The sequence below is a fragment of the Taudactylus pleione genome, unplaced genomic scaffold (genome assembly GCF_031769625.1).
Source record: "Taudactylus pleione unplaced genomic scaffold, aTauple2 ptg000312l, whole genome shotgun sequence".
NCBI classification, from domain to species: domain Eukaryota; kingdom Metazoa; phylum Chordata; class Amphibia; order Anura; family Myobatrachidae; genus Taudactylus; species Taudactylus pleione.
In genome coordinates this window covers 1,961,090-1,981,589 of record NW_028284713.1, presented here as the reverse complement: position 1 = coordinate 1,981,589, position 20,500 = coordinate 1,961,090, and the positions used below count along the sequence as shown (strand labels likewise).

The window sequence follows — 20,500 nt, the reverse complement described above, 5'->3', positions numbered from 1 at the left end:
ATACTCTGTGCTGCTGGGGGACCCTGCTCCTCCCACTATATAACTCCCAGTCTGTGACTTCCTGCTGCCTCCATTCCCCTCCTCACATCATGTCACTGCCCCTGTCACATGCAGCCCTGTCCTCACTAACACATCACTCATCTCCTGATATACTCTGTGCTGCTGGGGACCCTGCTCCTCCCACTATATAACTCTCAGTCTGTGGCTTCCTGCTGCCTCCATTCCCCTCCTCACATCATGTCACTGCCCCTGTCACATACAGCCCTGTCCTCACTGACACATCACTCATCTCCTGATATACTCTGTGCTGCTGGGGACCCTGCTTCTCCCACTATATAACTCTCAGTCTGTGGCTTCCTGCTGCCTCCATTCCCCTCCTCACAACATGTCATTCCCCCTGTCACATGCAGCCCTGTCCTCACTAACACAATTTCAATTATCTGGTTGACTAATAAACAGGGTACAACAAGATGCACAGGGGATGGAGACTGAATACAGTAAGTTATTGATAAATATCCCAACTTAATAAAATGATAACAAATATTATGTAATAGAATCACACCATGTATAAGACATCTTTGCACCATGATCACCCCATGTACTGTATAAGACATCCCTCCCAACATCTGGGAGTTAGAATATGGGACACTGGTATCAGAGCCTGAAAAGGGGCGTGGTGTTGCTGAAAAGGGGCGTGGTGTTGCTGAAAAGGGGCGTGGTGTTGCTGGAAAGAGGCGGTGTGCCCAGCACTTATGGAAATGCTGGGCTGCCCCCAAGGCTCTCCCCTTTACTGCTATGCAAAGCAGCGGTGATAGAGCTCCCCCCAGCACCTCTTCCCCCTCCCCCCCCCCAGGGACACTGCGACCCGTGGGTGGTGCGACGGGACAGCTAAGTATGATAAGACATCGTTGTACCATGATTAATGCAGGTTCTTAAAATAGAATTGTACTGTGCTTAGTAGAGTGGGACGTTTGAGTAGGGTCACTAAATGGAAGCTTCCTAATTAGTGCGCTGTCATTTTTATAATGTTGTTTGCGTTGTGTGAGTGAGTTTCGCTGCTTGTTCTGCCGCCATTGTGCAGTACAGCGTCCCGCAGCTTGGCCAACCTCCCAATATTTCATATTTTAAGGGCATGTGTTGATGCAATTAGACACAAACATGATCATTAGGCATGGTCAATGATTTATGCCACTATATTATAATAAGACCAGCTGCTAATGACTCTGTGGTGCCCAATTCAAATTTGGGTCACAGTATAGCATGCTAGCGGATAAACAAAAAAAAAGTTTTCTTTCTTTTACTATTAATATATATACCTGGCTCAGCCATAATGCCTAGTTATAATAAATAGCCGCAATTTAAGGCTGAACTGAGTGAAGTCTGCAAAGAAATTGTGCTTTTCATTTTACCTAATTCAAAGGGGAGATTATTATTCCAGTCTTAATAATCCAATTAAAATGCTTTTCTTTCATGTAATATCAGATCCTTATAATGTTAATAATAGCAAAACGTTTTGAGTCCTATAATAATAATAGTAATAATCAAAATTACTTAGGATAAACTGTTTTTCGAATACCCTCCTTTTCAGTAAAATATTAATATCCTCATTTATGGTATTCAGGGCCCGATTCAGACCCGCTCGCTAGATGCGTTTGCATGCAATCAAATTATGCAAATCGCGCGATCGCACTGCAAGATATTAGCACGCCTACTATGTCTTGGCGTGTGATCGCGGTGTGTATTTAGGCGCCCACCAGCCTGTCATAAGACGCCACTTTCCCTTGGTGATACACGTCATCTCCAGGAAGTGTATGCAACAATCGGTAACATCGAGTAACATCGGACCCATACGCAGCACTTGTGGCTGACCATACCCTACCGCAAGCACTGCGAGTGCTGCTATGTGTGATTCAGCCATGTGATGTGTATTATGACGCTGCGTCTTAATTATGCACGCCCCTGAAATGGCGTTAGGACGCTCAGACACTCCTGCATTCGCACCACCACTCCCCCGTTACCATCACCCACCCCGTCACCACCCACAAACGGCTCGTCCTGTCACTCATTCTAGCGAGGTGGCTATGCGCTGCGAGCGAACGCTTCTCGATCGCTTGGACTAGTTCGCGCACGCGCACTGCATCTTATACGCATGCGCACATTGCAAAAATCGGCAGGCTACGTTCAAACGCAGCCTAGCGCACGGGTCTGAATCAGGCCCTTAGTCATTATGTCAACATTCAGGGTTAGTGCTTTAATAGTAGAAAAATGTTATGTCGGCATGCCGACTGTCGACATGTACAATGACAACATTAGAACCATGTCATAAGATGATATAAAGTCCTTGTGAACATTAGACATTTAGAACATGTTGACATTTAGAACATGTTGACATTCTGGCGTCGACATTTTGTACCATCACCCCTCATCCTACCCGTGATGCTGAATTTAAAACTTATCAGCAACATTTGGTGACTTTCTTATTGCTCTATTTCTGCCTTTAGATTATCGTAAATGAAATACAAAAGAACGCAGCTGAATTATTTTAAAGGGGCGGTCACCACGGTTAGAGTATAACTGCGTGTAACACTCGTGATGCTTTCTCCAACTCTCACCCCATCTCTGGCCAGTGGCTTCACCCCGGGAGTTAGGCAACATGTTCCACTAAACATTTATATATGATACAGTACAACAGAAAATACGACCTATCAATAAATTGAACACCTGGGGGGTAAATTTACTAAAGTGAGAGTTTTTATAAGTGAAGATGTTGCCCACAGCAACCAATTAGATTCTAGCTATAATTCTAGAAGGTGCTTTTTAAATGTTAATTAGAATCTGACTGGTTGCTATGGGCAACATCTCCTCTTCTAAAAACTCTCATGTTAGTAAACATTCCCCCTGGTCTCGTTGAAGTCTGTCTAAAAATAAATGTAAGAATCACACCGTACAAACTGAGACTATAACCAGGGTAGACAAACCAACAAGCAGAAATACACTGTGCTCTGCTAAATGAAATCAGCTCAGCAATCAACTTGAATATCCCTCTTCAATTCTATCACAGTCCCTTCTCCAGAACTTAGGGCAGGTGACGTCTTGGCATGACCTCATTGGGAAGGAGAAGAGGCTTTGAGTATAACTCAATATCAAAGAGGATTGATGGGTTGATTTCATCGATCATATAATGGTTGTGTGGAATAGTTTCCCATTTGTATATAGGAAAAGTGGTTAAAGGATAGTACTGCATGTGGGTACCAACCTTAAGGAGGTCATAGTTCTGAATTCCATTCTTGCCCACATCTGGGTCAATGGCAGATGGTACAGAGTATCGAGAATTGACTGCCGTGTTTTCTGGAATGGAGATATTGATGACCGTAGATGGGAATAGAGGAGAGTTGTCATTGATATCTTCTATCAAGAACCGAATCTTGACCAATGTGAAGACTTCATCGGGCAGAACGGCCACTTCCACTTCATAAAAGCATTTGTTTTCTGTAAATATACCGGAGCAAAGCTTTTCGCGGTCTATCCGGTTTGAGGTGGTGAAGATCTCGCCAGTGTTCTCTTCCACTCGCACCAGTGGAACATCACTGGTCTTGTAGACCAGCTTAAATTGAAGAGGGGTGGACAGAGCTACATCGGGGTCCAGGGTCAGGTTAAGGTCCCTCAACAAGTTTCCAATGGATATATTTTCACCCTGTTCTTCTCGTATGATGTAATTCTTCTCCTGGGCACCAGACTCGTATATGATACAGGTTATTAAAACTGCCAAAAGATATGTTGCAGACAGCAAGTCCATCTCCAGAACGGTTCTTCAAATATTGCACCTGGAAAAGCCACTGTAGAGATAAGAAAAATAGAGGAAAAAAATTAGACAAAGGCAATACAAACAATGCAAAATGAAACACAAACAGTCAACCGTACTTATCCAACATGCCCTCATGCAACTGGTTCATTACACATTGGACCTCATTTAGAGTCGGTCGCGAGCGCCGATGCGCTCGTAACCGACTCAATGGTTTGGCCTGAGCACGCGCAGCGGCCGCACTGCACAAGTCCCGGAGCGAAAGAGAAACTCTGTCGCTCCGGAGCTCGTTACCAAAGAGGCGGCTGTCGATGTTGATCGACAGCTGCCCCCGTTTGGTAGGCGGGCCGGGGGGGTTCTTTCCAAAATGGAGGCGTTCCTTAACGAACGCCTACCGTTTTGTGGGTGGCCGCACTGACATCATCAGTGATGTCAGTGGGGAGCTTCCTGCTCCATCAGACCAGAAAGCTCCCTGGGGCTTATGAGTGCCCAGACCCTAAGGTCTGGTCATAAGCCCCGATGGTCCCGATGGTGATCACCATAGCGACCATCAACCTGGTCAGTCGTTAAGCTGTGGGTGGTAACCCACAGCTTAACGATCGACAAGGAGGCGGCCGTTCAGGATGCAAGCGGCCACCCAGATTCAGTGCGACCGCTTGCAACTAATGACCGCCTCTGAATGAGGTCCATTGTGTGGAAGATATACGACAGAGTACACACTTTGTGATGCAGACTAATTCAGCAGCATCTATTCAATGTGCAATGGGACCCAAAGACGTCAATGCAAGGAGCAGAACATATTCTGGTCAGCCAAAGACACATACGACATATCTCGGTCATAACTGGTCAACCAGGACTTCTAGCTTAATCAAAATGCAGGCAAAACCATTGTATGACTGCTGCTGTCAGCAACATCAAGCCAACTTGGTCATAACCAACTAAATGGTGGGACCAGTTTGTGCCGTCTATTCCTAGTAGAATAAAACAAATAATCCATCAAATACTATGAAATCAAAGTTAATAAATTCAGGACATGATATTCTGGGGTGTACTGAATATGCTTACAAAAAGTGGACAGCATAGTGGTGTAGTGGTTAGCATTTTTGCCTGAAAGCATTGAGGTTATGAGCACAATTCCCAACTAAGGCACTATCAGTGTGGAGTTTGTGTTTTCTCCTTTTTCTTTTCGTGAGTATTCTTTTGGGTGCTGCAGTTTTCTCCTGCAGTCCAAAAACATACTGATAGGTTAACTGCATTAAACCTAGGGCCTGATTCAAAGCCGGACGCTCTTTAAGAGCGCTCGCTCTGCATCAGGGCGTCCCTTTTTTTTTAAAGACTGCCTCCTGGCCGCTCACAGAGCTGTGGGTGACCACTCACAGCTTTAGCGAGCGGCCAAGTGATGGTCGCGATGGTCGCGACCATCGCGGCGAGACTCTTGTGGTAGGGTCTCGTTCCCGCAAGCCCCAGTGAGCTTTCGGCTCTAACAGAGCCGGAAGCTCACCCACTGACATCACTCGTGATGTCAGTGGGGCCGCCCCCAAACGGCAGGCGTTCCGTCGGGAACGCCTCCGTTTGGCCAGCCACCCCCCCTGCCCGCCTCCAAAACGGGCCAAGGTGTCAATCACAATCGCTTTGGTGCGAGACCCATAGCGACGGAGTGTCCATCGCTGGCCTGGTCTCGCACATGTGCACGCCAGAGCCGGCCCCGGTGTGCGCATGCACAGTGGGGGACCATCGACACACTTGTGAGCACTGTGCGCTCGTGAGCGGGTCTGAATCAGGCCCCTAGTGTGGATGTGTGGATGTTGGTTGGTTGTTTAGGGAATTTAGAGAGAAGTGGAATGAGATAAAGTACCAACCTATCAGCTCCTGTAATTTTTTAAACACAACCTGTAAAATGACATTTAGAAGCTGATTGGTTGGTACTTTATCGCTCTCCACTTTATCGCTCTCTAAGATTGGATAAATCTCCTCCCTTAGATTGTAAGTTCCAATGGGGCACAGGCTGGTGGGAATCAGTGATGTTACTAGGGGGTTGCGGGGGTGATACCAAAATGTCGGCTCCTCCTCAGTAGCAGGGAGACACCAAACTCCCAGTGCACTGAATGGCTCCCTGTCACTGAGGAGAAAGAACAGTCTCTGCGAGCAGCCCGGCTCGACATCTCTGAGAGTGCTGGGCAGGCACCCAAAGAAACAGGGGGCGGGGCTTGAAGCCACACCCCATCCCAGCGAAGTCACGTCCCCCTTTTCGAAACACCGGCTTCACTTGCCGCACTGGGTGTCACTGACTTCAGTGCCACTACTGGTGGGAATGACAAATACGGTCTGTACAGCGCTACATAATATGTGTGCACTATATAAACAAACAGTAATTAGACAAATAGGTCACACTGCACTTTTAATTACAATCCTGTTCATTTTATTACATATATATGAGACCAGAAAACTCTGCTCTCTTGAGACAATAATGGATTATGTCACAATGTGTCACATTTAGTGAAAGTTACAGTAGGCGACGTGTTTTACCTCTCCTGTACGCCTGAACCTGCAGCAGCTTTCTGTCAGTGCTTTAGTGTGATCAGATGCAGAATTATCAGCAGGATTTACCATCAATGTCAGACAGAAACTCAGCCGGATAAATAGGTTTAGGTTGCACTTGACATTTTTTATTTGATGTCAGATGTAATTGACAATAATGGTGCAGAATATTAGGGTATCAATATGTACTGCCGGGTGCTTAAACTGCAGCCTTAAATTAGACCCTAGACTTACATAGAGGGCAGGTAGACACCTGGGGTCTCATTCAGACCCGGTCACAAGCGCTGAGCGCTCGCAACTGGGTCGATGTTATGGCCCTGCGCACACGCAGCGGCCGCACTGCGCGTGCGCAAGCCCCGGAGCGAGAGAGAAAATCTCTCGCTCCGGAGTTCACTACAAAAGGGGCGGATGTCGATGACAGCTCGCCCCATTTTGTAGGCGGAGCGGGGGGGGTAGCTACACAAACGGAACGCCTGCTGTTTTGTGGGCGGCCGCACTGACATCAGCAGTGATGTCAGTGGGGAGCTTCCTGCTCGATCAGAGCAGGAAGCTCCCTGGGGCTTGTGGTTGCTGAGACCCAACCTTAGGGTCTCGTCTTGACCATCACGACCATCACCCTGGTTGGTCGCTAAAGTTATGGGTGTTAACGCACAGCTTAGCTAGCGACCAGGAGGCCACACTAGAAAAAGCAAGCGGCCGCCCTCATTCAGAACGACCGCTCGCTTCTTGCGAGCGCCTCTGAATGAGGGCCCTAGTGGACTGATATTCAGGATTTCACTCGTGAGACCATGGTTTCAAAATTTCTAGTGAATGACTAGACTGCAATCTTATCACTGGGGGACCATTCCCAAAAAATGGCTCATATTACTGTATGCAGATCACAACAGCATTTGTGGGATGCACAAATAATTAGAAACATTAAATACATAATAGTATATTATTATTATTATTATTATTATTATTATTATTATTATTATTATTATTATCCTTTATATGGTACCACAAGTGTTCTGCAGCGCCTTACAAAGTACATAAACTAATGAGCAAACAAGAAAGCAGTGACTTACAGTACAATACAATACACAAGGTGTATAAATATTGCTGCAATAGTGATCATAAAACTCAAATAAGCAGCTGGGTAAGCAACCATGTGTTAGGTGCCCTTGTGGGGAGTTAGGAGTAGACAATCGTTTGAGTAAGGGAAGGAGAAGCACATGAGGGAAGAAGGCCCTGCTCGTGAGAGCTTACATTCTAAAGGGGAGGGGCAGACAGACAGGGGTGACACAGATGGGGTAGACAGGGAGGAAGGAGCATGGAGCAGCGGGTAAGGATGAGAGCTGGAAGGCTTTGATGAAGTAGTGGGTCTTGAAAGACCGTTTGAAGATTTGTAGAGTGAGAGAGGGCAGCACGGGCTGATAGGGAGAGGGAGAGAGTTCCAGAGGCAGGGAGCAGCATGGGCGAGGTGGAAGGAAGTAATCACTTGGCAGGAGAGGCAGCGTGCATTTGTTGAGTGAATTGCGTGGGTGGGCAGGAGTGTGAAGTGAGATGAGATCTGAGATGTAAATGGGAGAGGAATGGGTGAGGGCTTTGTATATACTGTATATTTCCTTTAGTGTAGTACTATAAAGCACCTTACTCTAATTCAGCAACCACCCTTTTGCCAAGCTGGCATACCATCCAATGGCACAATGCATTTTCATGCCAAGATGCTGACTGGCACTTATTGTTTAAAGCTCCATTCAACAGCACTTTCTATGTCTTTAATAAGAAAATAACTTGATTGTTTGTTACGCTGTAACCGAACTAGAGAAAACAGATGTGAATGTCAAATATTTTATTTTGCAAACAGCTACAGAAATACAATCACCCACTGGGCGTTTTGTCATATCTGCTGTGGGCTAGAATGTAAAAAGCGTTTAGACATTCATCAGTAATGACACAACGGCCGCAGTGACATCAATCACAGCCCCCACGCCAGTGTTACGTAAAGATAGGGGCAGGATCAGCCCACAGGACCTCAGCTTTCTCCTATCTGTAATGTAATTGTCAGTGTCCCATTAACTACAGGAAAATTATAAATGCTCTTATTAAGGCACCAATGGTGCTGCGTACACTTTGTGGCACTTTGCAAATAAAAGATAATTCTAATAAAATGCAGAGTATAAAGGTCCGGTATGAGAAACACTGATAGAAGTGATATTTTCCAATGAATTATTTATACTGTTAAATAGTTTTCAACAACATATAATAATATGACACAGAGGCCAGTCCTATCTGAAGGCTCCAGTACTGATAAAAGGTCTTACACAGAGGAATAAGGGTCTATTTACTAAGCCTTGGATAGAAATAAAGTGAACGGAGATAAAGTACCAGCCAACCAGCTCCTGTCATTTTTCAAACACAGCCTTTGACATGGCATTTAGGAGCTGACTGGCTGGTACTTTATCACCGTTTACGTTATCTCCATCCAAGGCTTAGTAAATAGACCCCCTAGTCTGTTTCTTCAGCATGTTGCATCATCTATACTATTATAATGTGAACGTTGTGTCTGTTTGTTTGTTCCAAGTTGGTGGGGAAAAAAAGTACTAAAACCGATTTTCATGGAAACTGCAACGTTTTGTAGCAGAAACTCCTAGAAATAACCTGCAGTTTGTTTCATCTACTGTAGATCGGTCAAGTTAAAGCTGAGCAATAACAAAAACAAAATGTACAGTATTGACATCATCAATGAGATAGGTGTGGCACCATGCGTGCGGCCAGTAAGTGGTGGGGGGAGAGGTGCTTTGGGCCCGTGGTCACATGAATAGGAGAGGTTACATAGCAATCTGTGCACAGGGCACACAGTGACATTGGTGTGAGAGGTGGGTGAATAGGAGAGGTTACATAGCAGTCTGTGCACAGGGCACACAGTGACATTGGTGTGAGTGGTGGGTGAATAGGAGAGGTTACATAGCAGTCTGTGCACAGGGCACACAGTGACATTGCTATGCAACCTATCCTATTCACCCACCTCTCACACCAATGTCACTGTGTGCCCTGTGCACAGACTGGTGTGAGAGGTGGGTGAATAGGATAGGTTACATAGCAGTCTGTGCACAGGGCACACAGTGACATTGGTGTGAGTGGTGGGTGAATAGGAGAGGTTACATAGCAGTATGTGCACAGGGCACACAGTGACATTGGTGTGAGTGGTGGGTGAATAGGAGAGGTTACATAGCAGTCTGTGCACAGGGCACACAGTGACATTGGTGTGAGAGGTGGGTGAATAGGAGAGGTTACATAGCAGTCTGTGCACAGGGCACACAGTGACATTGGTGTGAGTGGTGGGTGAATAGGAGAGGTTACATAGCAGTCTGTGCACAGGGCACACAGTGACATTGGTGTGAGTGGTGGGTGAATAGGAGAGGTTACATAGCAGTCTGTGCACAGGGCACACAGTGACATTGGTGTGAGTGGTGGGTGAATAGGAGAGGTTACATAGCAGTCTGTGCACAGGGCACACAGTGACATTGCTATGCAACCTATCCTATTCACCCACCTCTCACACCAATGTCACTGTGTGCCCTGTGCACAGACTGGTGTGAGAGGTGGGTGAATAGGATAGGTTACATAGCAGTCTGTGCACAGGGCACACAGTGACATTGGTGTGAGTGGTGGGTGAATAGGAGAGGTTACATAGCAGTATGTGCACAGGGCACACAGTGACATTGGTGTGAGTGGTGGGTGAATAGGAGAGGTTACATAGCAGTCTGTGCACAGGGCACACAGTGACATTGGTGTGAGAGGTGGGTGAATAGGGGAGGTTACATAGCAGTCTGTGTACAGGGCAAACAGTGACATTGGTGTGAGTGGTGGGTGAATAGGAGAGGTTACATAGCAGTCTGTGCACAGGGCACACAGTGACATTGGTGTGAGTGGTGGGTGAATAGGAGAGGTTACATAGCAGTCTGTGCACAGGGCACACAGTGACATTGGTGTGAGTGGTGGGTGAAGGCGTTGCTGCCACCAATCTGTATAGCGCTGCAGGTCACATGGGCCACTCATGTGACAGCACCCCTATGCAAATCAATACAACTAGGACACCCCAAATAATACCAATGTTGTCAGAAGCGATTTCATTGTGGGTAACAGTTAGTATAGATAGATATGAGATAGATAGATATGAGATAGATAGATAGATAGATAGATACTGCATATAATGGTGCCTCCTTCACCTCAGAGGCAACTAACATTTTTGGAGCAGCAAGGATGGTAGTAAGTGATGCAATAGGCCACAAAATAATTAATGTCAAAATCCAGACATACTGTACAAATGAGTAGCTGAATGCAAATATGGAGGAAATCGTGAAATGCGTTGGTATTGATAAACCTCACTGATTACCAATCACATCACAATTATAGATTGTATTAATAGATTAAATAAACACCCCATCGATCAGTGTAATTAAATTGCAGTCCCAGAGGATGACTTAAATTATTGTCCCATCAGTGAGATTTCTATCAACTTTCACTAAATACAATGTTTCATCTTCCTTCCAGCAATGTTTTATTTCTCTGGCTAGCCATGTATTTATATAAGTCAAGCCGTACTGTTTAGTTTGCTGACACAGCTTTTCTGTGCTCTGTGCATTTGATACAGTTGTATCGAGAAAGCCAGATGGTATAAAGATGTGGCTGAAAATCACAGAAGGAAGCTAGAGGAACAAGATAAAGTACATAGTACAGGTTACAGGGGGGCAGGTACAGGGGGTCAGGTACAAGCCAATAAACTAAAGTCATCAATGTGTCCCTCCTGGTGGGTTTATTTCAGTTGCAAACACAACAATTTTAACTAAACCATTTATTTTGCACACATGCTGAAGATGTGTCACATATATAATATTTAGAATGAACGATTTATATTTGTATGGGATAAAAAAGATGGCTTTAGAATTAGACAGGTTAAAGCTGATAAAATTGCTGGGTATGTAAACGCTGTGGGAGCCTCTGATTTGCAGCCTCATATTCTGCATAGTAAGAATAACACCGGTGACAACGCGACAGCGCCAGCAGCTGATAAATACACGGTGGGTCTATGTCTAGAATAACAATGTTCCGTGTTGCAGCTTTGGATCTTTGCAGAGCGTAGTTGGGGATCTACATTTCCTGTACAGCACAAGCCTGAGGCACCAGTGGATGCGACGACTTATTCCCAGCAGCTGGTTTTGAACTGGAACCGCACTAACCACACCGAGGACGCGAGCAACGCTCTGCAGCGCAGGAGTTATCAGGCGCGTGGAAACTGGGTGCAAATAAACAGGAGTCTCTCATTGATTTTCAAATCGCTGCTGATTAGTATTCTGGTAATGTCACCCTGAGCTCTTAAGTCATTACCTTCTCTTCTCCACTTATCTGCAATTTATCGCCTTTCACCTGGGAACCTATAGGAAATGCACAGAACTCCTAAAGTGCTGCGAGCTCTGTCTCATCAATCACACGGTAGCTGCATTAAAGTAATATACACCCTGCGTGCGAGTAAATTCATATTGCCTTAGATGGGCAATAGTGTCACTGTACAAATTTATGTTTATGTTTAGCTGTATGCAGGGTTCAGTGAGAGCTGCGGTTTTAGGAGGCATCATTTACTAACACGGGTAACAATGTTCAGCAATCTATAGCAAGTGCTCAGACATTCACTGAAAACGACCTAACAAACTCAGACAGCCAAAGCATCATTTTATTTACTGCTATGGGTGTCTGTGCTTTGCACAAAGGAAAAGGAGGTTATTAAAAATCTGATTATACATTAAGGCCGGGATGTACTAAGGTTGCGGTGACCATTCCGCCAGTCACCCCAACCTTACTAATCTAGTATCGTAAAGGGCAGCTCTTGCGATAAGAGCTGCCCTTTGCGAAGCAGCCGACGCCGGGTGAGGGGGTCTCCCTGGGACCCCGCCCCCTCTCCAAGCCCTGGGAGCTTCCTGCTGTTCACATGTGCAGGAAGCCCCGGGCTCCTCCTCCTCCCCCCTTTACCCAGAAGAAGATTAGGAGGAGGCGGAGGACCCAGGAGGAGTGCAGGCCGGCGACCATGGACAGCAGGTGAGTGGGGGCTAGCTCTGGGCGGCGGCAGGGCGGCGAGGCGGCAGCGAACCGTCGGGAGCAGGGTGCGGTAAGAAGCTCATAGGCTTCTATTGGGTACCACCAGGTTTTTCTGGCGTTACCCTCTGCACCGATAAAAGTGCGGCCGGGCCTTAGTACATATGGAACTGCGGTGAAAACCATGAAAACAGGGTTTTTACCGCATTTTTCCTTTGTTATTTTCAAGCTCAGGCTGGGATGTACTAAAGGCAATGCTGAATGCCTTACAGTGCACCCATCACCTATTCACCATAGTAACGTATCTGTGGGCAGAACCAATTCTGCATTGCATAGAGGGGGCGGAGCGGAAATTATGTGATTGGGTCATCGCACCCCCAAACCCGCCCACTTCTGCCATGCCCAATCCTCCCCAATCGCAGACCCGCTCTCCTCTGCTGAACCCCACCCCTGCGGACTTAGGGCTAGTCAGCCACCTGCGGCGAGGGAGAGTTAGGTTTAGGCACCCCTGGAGGGAGGTTAGGGTTAGGCACCCCCCCCGGGAAGGTTAGGGTGCGGGGAAGGGGAGTTAGCGTCAGGCTCCCTCGAGGGGAGGTAGGTTTAGGCACCCCTCGAGACCGTTAGGTTTAGAGTGTGGGGAGGGGGAGTTAGGTTTAGGCACCCCTGGGGGGAGGTTAGGGTTAGGCACTAGGGGGAGGTTCTGGTTAGGCACCCCTAAAGGAGGGTTAGGGTTGGGGGGGGAGTGGGTTAGGGATAGTTAAAATAATTACATTGTCGGGATCTTCAGTTTTCTGCCTTCCGGCATCGGTATTACATCCGCCGGGCTTATGTCCGACGGCATGTCATACCGATTCCGTGTGTAACAGTCAACACAGGCCAACCATGAGTAAAACTGCATCGTCATTATTACATAAGTCTTTGGGCCTGATGCAGGTGTGGATGAAATTGGGCGCATGCTGCTCCTGAACTGCGTGCATGGGAAGAAAAACGTGTCTATTATTTGCCCGTGTGTGCAGAGTTGTATATATCCTGCCCCCCATGTGTCAGCTTGGTTTACGACTAGTCATCACCATCAGTGTGCACTGACACATACCCTACATTAGGTGCAAGAAATACGCTGCTAAACACATTTTTGCTTACGCCCAACTTTGTATAGCCCACATCTGCATGGACACAGCCTCACTGGGCTACTTACATGAGATCGCCCAGTAACGCCCCTTCAGTGTAGATGCAAATGAAATGCATGGGACTCTGCATCGCCTGTCCTTGCAGCGTTTAGTTTTGGAGCATGCACAGGCGAGCGCTCTTCTCTGTGTGCCCAGTAACAGCCTTTCGCACCTATGGCACCAACCAGGAGGTCGGGAACTTAATACGTGACTCTAGGCTTGTGAATAGAAGGGAGGAGATGTCCATTCAGGACTGAGCCTCAGCCAGCTCAGACTCTTCATCGCCCTGAGGAAGAGGAGGATTAGCCCACATCACCTTCCCTGTAATGTGTCTGTCTACAAAAACACTTCGGGCCTGTCTCCCTTCTCTTCTTCCTTTTGCCCCCAGCACCCCACAAGCTCTGTTATTAATGCAGTTATCAGTAGAGGAATGAGCACCTACGGGGTCCAAGTTTAGAGTGGGAGCCAGGAGCTGCAGCTCTGGCCTCCTTGGACCCCCAAAACAAGGGACTATAAACATGCACGGTCAGAAGAAGTGTTCGCATTGCTCCGCCCATTACTGGGTCGCATACATCTCCCAGAACGGTAGCAGCGGCAACCCCTATCTGTGCATCGCAGCCGCTCTCCAATTCTGTAAACAACGTTTGATGACCGTCTCATTTTATCATAGAGAAGAACAATCACTACCACGGATTATGAATAGCTTCACAGTTGATGTAAAAGTTCATCGTAAGTTGTATAAATATCACAATGTTGAAAAGGGAATTTTCGGCCAGCATATGGAATACGAGATGAATAATTTTATTTTATATGTCTCTTATGATCCCTTTATATATTGGTCAATAACGAAAATACAGAGGCCGGCACGTGGATCAGCATAAATAATAACAAATTGTGGATGGCGGTAAACACTCGCACATGGCGCCAGACAGTCTCGGCTCTCTGGGGATTCCTGTACTGACGATTTAAAGTACGGTCAGGGAGGGTTCAAGACACAATAAGCCAATCAGAAGCGGCCAGCTAGGGGCTGCTGACCGTTATCCTCATTATCACTTTGTATCACTGCGCCAACCCATCACCACCAACAATTGATACATCTTCTAATAGGAGTATATTCAGATTTGTCCATATCTAATTGCGTTGCGACGCTGTGAAGACTTTAAGCGTCGGATCAATCTGCTATCCGAGCGGCCAAATTGTAAGCTATACACACTTACCAGTCGGCTGCACGATATGTCCGGCCTGACATCGCAACTGGCCGGCATTTAATTTGTCCGCCCATTGGTGATGTGCGTGTCGGTGGTCTCTGCAGCCAGTGTGTGGGCAGTTGGCGGGTCGCCCAAACACATAGCCAGACATACCGATATATCAGCCAGTTATGTTGACATCGGCCGTGCTGCAGAGCCCACCCGATATGTCTGTGAACGACGTTGTTCATAGACATACAGTGCCGAGTGTACACACCCACCAATGTTTTTGCGATATATCATTCGTTGATTGAACGAACAATATATCTACAAGAGTGTACCCACCAAAAATACTCGCCAGACCCTGCCTGCCTTTCGAGGTGTAGGCAAAAATAAATTATATATATGGATGTCTTTTTATGTGTTTATGGAGGGCTGTAGGGAAACGTGTATTTATGTAGAGAAAAAATAGACATACATCTAACGCTAAATGTCCCCTATTGTTTTTAATGGGACTGGGCCAGAATCCAACAAATTATATATACAATATAAGCCTTTCCATGAAAAGTAGGACACCATAAATCTATGTAATTGCCAGCCTGTAATACAAAGCATCTGTTCCTATATTATTCATATGTAAAATTAATTTAATGTAGATGCAAAAACAACAGATGAAAAAAAAAAAAAAAATCCCTGAATTACGCTGCAAAGTCATTGTAAATGACGCCAGCGTCTGAAATTGCTATTAGTTTTTCCATCCTATTCCCCCCTGGGCACAGATTTCAGGAAATAAAAATATCTTGGTGTAATATAACTGAAAGATGGTGAAATTTCGGAGATTGCCTAAAACGTTTCTTAGACCTAAAAATGTCATTAAAGGAATTTATACTCATCTGAAGTGAGAATTGAGCCTGACAATATGGAGAAGGACAGACGAGGCAGGATTGATGTTTGCGGAGCTGGAATGGTAAGTCCACTTAGAGTTAAATGGAGGAGTATTTGCCCAAATTGTACAACATTTCTATTCCATTTCTCTGATAGTTGTTGCTAAGCGACAGACCTATCTTGGACCTTCCATATTGGCCGGCCCAATGCAGCTTTTCCGCGGAGACAGAATTAGGGCCCATTCTCTTTGCCGCAATGTCTTGAACATCAGATTAGTTAGTAATATTAGGCAGATACGGAATTGCACTGAGTTGGTCAATTTAAACCATTCAAATTGTGACAGCCTAATCCTCTGCTTTCAGCCAATGTCTTGTTTTACGAGAACAGAATAGCTCTATTTCACTCATCATTTCGGAAATGCTCTGAAAAATGGAATATATCTGTGTTTTTCAGGGAAAATGTGCTGTACTGAAATGTCACATTTACATGGCGTTGCTACATTTGGTCAGCGTTGTTCTGTGCCTAAAAGGAAGATGTCAGGATAATGTCCTCACAATCTGCAAAACCCCTTGAAGTATTAGATTGTACGTTACAAGCCGGTCATGTTTTTCATTTTTCCAGGTATGTCTCATAGGAATCCAGTAGGGTCCACCAAGGTCATTATGTCTGACAAGGCCATAGGAGCGAATATTAAAGATTACAGGCTCCAATCAGTTACATTCTGGTCTCCAATCCCATGGTCCTCAGTGATCACGTTTAAATTTATACAACTGCTCACCCCCTAATCCATCCAAGTTATAAAGCTCCCACCTACACCCATTTGCCGTTTGCCCCTTTGCACCAATAATACTTTATAGCAATAACAGGGCAGATAGGAGGACAGTCGTGGACTATAAGTGCATCCACGCCAAAGTGGCACTAAAATATAAGGAGGATCAGATCAAGGAACTTGGTGACCAAAAAGTTCCATGATATATATATATATATATATATATATATACATATATACATATACATACACACACACACACACAGGTTGAGTCTCCCATATCCAAAATGTTTGGGACCAGGGGTATTTTGGATAACGGAATATTCCATATTTTGGAATATTTGCATGTCATACTGAGATATCTTGGGAATAGGACCCCAATTTATACACACAGAATGCATTTATGTATTATATACACCTTATACACACAGCCTGCAGACAGGGTCGGACTGGCCCACAAGGGTACAGGGGAAACCCCTGGTGGGCCCCAATGCCTGAGGGCCCACCCCTTCCTCTAAGGATCAGGTTCCAGACTGGGCAATTGATTATACATTATACATATGTTACATTATACTGCACAGTACTATGGTGTATTTTCTACAATACACTGCTGTTATTAATCTGGTACATTATCATACATGCACCAGCAGTATTTACTATGTATATATTTTTAAAGGGGCCCAGACCATACACACTTTAATGGTTAACCAAGCCTCTGGAGGCTGGCCACACCCCTAAGTTTGGGCCGTTATCACTGCATTCCCCCGGTGGGCCCTTCATGCACCAGTCCAACACAGCCTGCAGGTAGTTATATACAATATTTTCAATAAGTTTGTGGCTCAAACTAAGTTTGAGTACAGAAATGAAATTCATTTATGTTTCATATACACCTTATAAGGTCATTTTATACAATATGTTTAATAATTTGTGCCTTATGGTGCATACACACGATCAGATTTTTCCTTCAGATATGAACGATAACGATTTAAAAATCGTTCAGTCGTTCATATCTGAAGGAAAATCGTTCATATCTGACATGCCTGAACGATGGACGATCAACGATGCGCGTTCCCGATGGTCAGATAACGATTTCTGACATCTGATGGGTTTGCAGTCAGACTTGGACGATTCCATTCATTTTAATGCAGTCAAAAATCGTTCAATCGTTCAATCGTTCAAAACTTTGTTAAAATCGTTCAAATCGTTCAGATCGTTTAATCGTTCAATCGTTCATCTGACAAATCTGACAAGTCTGACAAATCTGACCGTGTGTACGCTCCATTAGACAAAGTTTCTGTACATTGAACCATCAAAAATCAAAGGTTTCATTATCTGAGCCATGCCAAAAAATTCTGTATTTTGGAATATTTGGATATGGGAGACTCAACCCGTATATATATATATATATATAATATGCCATAATGACAACAATGACACAATCCCAGGAACAGTGAGGAACGCCACTAAACAACTTAGGGACTGATTCATAATGGCACACACAGTGGCTGTAGTTGCGGGCAGCCGTGGATGGCTAATGCGGGGTTCTTGCATTTGCAAGCGGACCCGCGCCTCCCCCCCCAATTTTACAGCAGCCTCCACATCCGAGATTACTAGTATCGGCACTTAACCGCCTTCGCTGAATGCACGACATTAGATACACGCTTGTGACATTCTCATAAATCAGGGTGGTTATTGATGCCAGAATCGTAGCCCCCTCCCATTTGCCAACCTGAAACGCCCAATTTCACAGAAAGATAGATGCGTCCGAGTTCCATACGACATACGCAAAACTGCGTTAATTCATGACTGCGCGTCAATCAGTAGGGAGTGCATGATCCCATATATAACATGTAAATAGTAACTGTACAATATTCACAATAAAATACGCGTGTGAAGTGAGCTGGATGCCTATCAGATATCCCTATGGCGCAGGCCTGGCTCCTATACGCCCCTCTCACCATCCCGAATACGTGTCTATCTCCTCCGCCTCCCATTAATTGATGCCTGATTTAGACAGGATCCCGCTAATGTGCAAAGCAGCTGGAAGATTTGTGCGCAGTGATACTTTGTATCAATCTGCTCATGTTGTATTTATAGGACAGTCCTGCGACTAAGATTTAGGGCTCAGTTACTGTCTCTCCCTGGTAGCGATTCATTATAGCCTAATACAGTCCCTGTCCTGGTGGCTTAATAAACAATTCTGGGAACAGGAGATAAAAAGAACAATTTCTCTATCAGGGAGATTTGTCGTTGCATAAACCTTTGTTGATCAGCTCTCTGTACTTAGACTAGCAAATGGCATCAGCGACACGAAGGGCGAACGATCCCCGTTTCGTATAAAATGAAAGTCCCGGGTGAGAAATGTGTAATTATGCTCATTATTCTGAGTGTAAATAGAAATCACTATTCCCTGTATATATCACACATGGCTTATTACTGCATAATATTGGCTGCTGTTATGTGCTGAGCAAGTTATGGGGCTCAGGACTGATATATAGAGATACTCACATAACAGCATCTTAATAATAGCAGCATCTTTACTGCTCCCTGCTAGCTGTAGTGTCAGAGAGGGATAAGGGAGTGGGGTCCACATGGGTGAAGAGGAGAGAAGTTATTTTGTAAATTCAGTTTCACAGTACAAAAGTCCATTTTGCTGAGGTTCGAAGTTCCAGCGATAGATTTTCCAGTTGCCCATCTGGGATTAGACTTTTCGACTCACGGTTCATACATTCTGTGGTTTGGTGTGGTTATGGTATGATCAGGCATGATGTGTCCAAGAACCATCTTAACGTATGGGCGCACTGTGCAACTGCCCAGGGCCCCACAATTCTAGGGTTCTTTGAGCAGGGGCAGGCTGGAGGGCAACTACATGGAGTGTGCGGCCGCCTGCTCCGTGCATATGGCAGACGGCTGAGGGGCAGGTGGAAAAAGACGCTCGCTGGCCGTTCTGATTGCGAATTACAGACAATCGGAGCGGTCAGACAGCGTTATCAGCCGGCCCTCCAGGCTGCAGCCACAGAGCCAGATTAGGATAGGGGATGAGTGCACATTTCCCCCCTGGAGGCCCCCCATACTTGAATCACAGCAGCAACTGCAGTGCAAGCTGGAGAATAAAAGAGGGAGGTGGAGTCTGTAATCCTCACTTTACATCATGTCTTTCTATGCTTTGATTTTGTTGAAAGTACCAAGAAATATAAAAGGTTTTAATTTTATTGACCGCTTACATTTGTGTCCCTGTGAATGGGTGGGTAGGGGCCCCAGTTCATTGTTTTGTCCAGGGCAAACAATGCTGTTAAGACAGCCCTGATGTGTAACCTAGGCTGGGCCGCCACACGGTAGTTTGGGCTGCCTCCTACCTCCCTGGTTATCCAGAGCAGAAGCCTGACCTGGCTACAGGCCACACCATGAACTGTAAGAGTATGGTCCTGCAGGGGTAAGCCGCTGGTCCCTATCACCCAATGGGCTGAACAGATCAGAGCTACGGCCAAACATTGGTGGGATTGCTCTCTTGTTTGGTCATCCTGCTGCCGCCGAAACCTCATTGGGTATAGGAGTTTGGATTTCATGGATTGCATAGAGACTAGGATCAGAGCTGGGACAATGATACATACAGGTATTAATGCTGCTGTCTGTTAGGTGAGTTAGACAATGCCACCCACAAGCTGTATGGTGTGTATGCAGCAAAGAAGAACTGGAACATTTGTGTAGTACAATTGATTTCACAAAGCTCGTTCTCATATGTTCTCCAAAGAATTGTTATAAAAAAAAAAAAAAGGAATTAATACAAGTTTTCAAATAGAAGGAAAAACATTTTCGTCCATAGAAAACTCCTGTCTGCCATTAGCTGCCATCTCCCCCGTAGTACAACCTTGCAATTAAAACAATGGGCCTGATTCAGAGCCGGACGCTATTTGCGGACGGTCGTTCAGGAAAAGAGGGTGGCTATTCAAATGAACCGTTCGCTCTTTGCGGTCTGTTGACGCCCCCATGTCTGAACGAGCGAACAAAACTTGCGGTCGTTTTTTGGATAACTACGCCCCCTGGCCGCTCGCATCCTACGTCATGTCCGCTATTTATT

At 45.6% G+C, this 20,500-nt stretch overlaps 1 protein-coding gene across 9 annotated transcripts in view; it reads right to left on the bottom strand.

The window, feature by feature from the left end:
* The window catches only part of LOC148510717 (protocadherin-11 X-linked-like), a 1,446,380-nt gene that overhangs the window by 1,297,041 nt on the left and 128,839 nt on the right, over positions 1-20,500 (bottom strand). For all 9 annotated transcript variants that reach the window (XM_088442482.1, XM_088442485.1, XM_088442488.1 and 6 more), the window contains exon 2: positions 3,257-3,836. In XM_088442482.1, coding sequence (XP_088298608.1) covers positions 3,257-3,796 — 540 coding nt within the window. In that variant the 5' untranslated portion in view covers positions 3,797-3,836. The remainder of the gene's footprint in view (positions 1-3,256; positions 3,837-20,500) is intronic.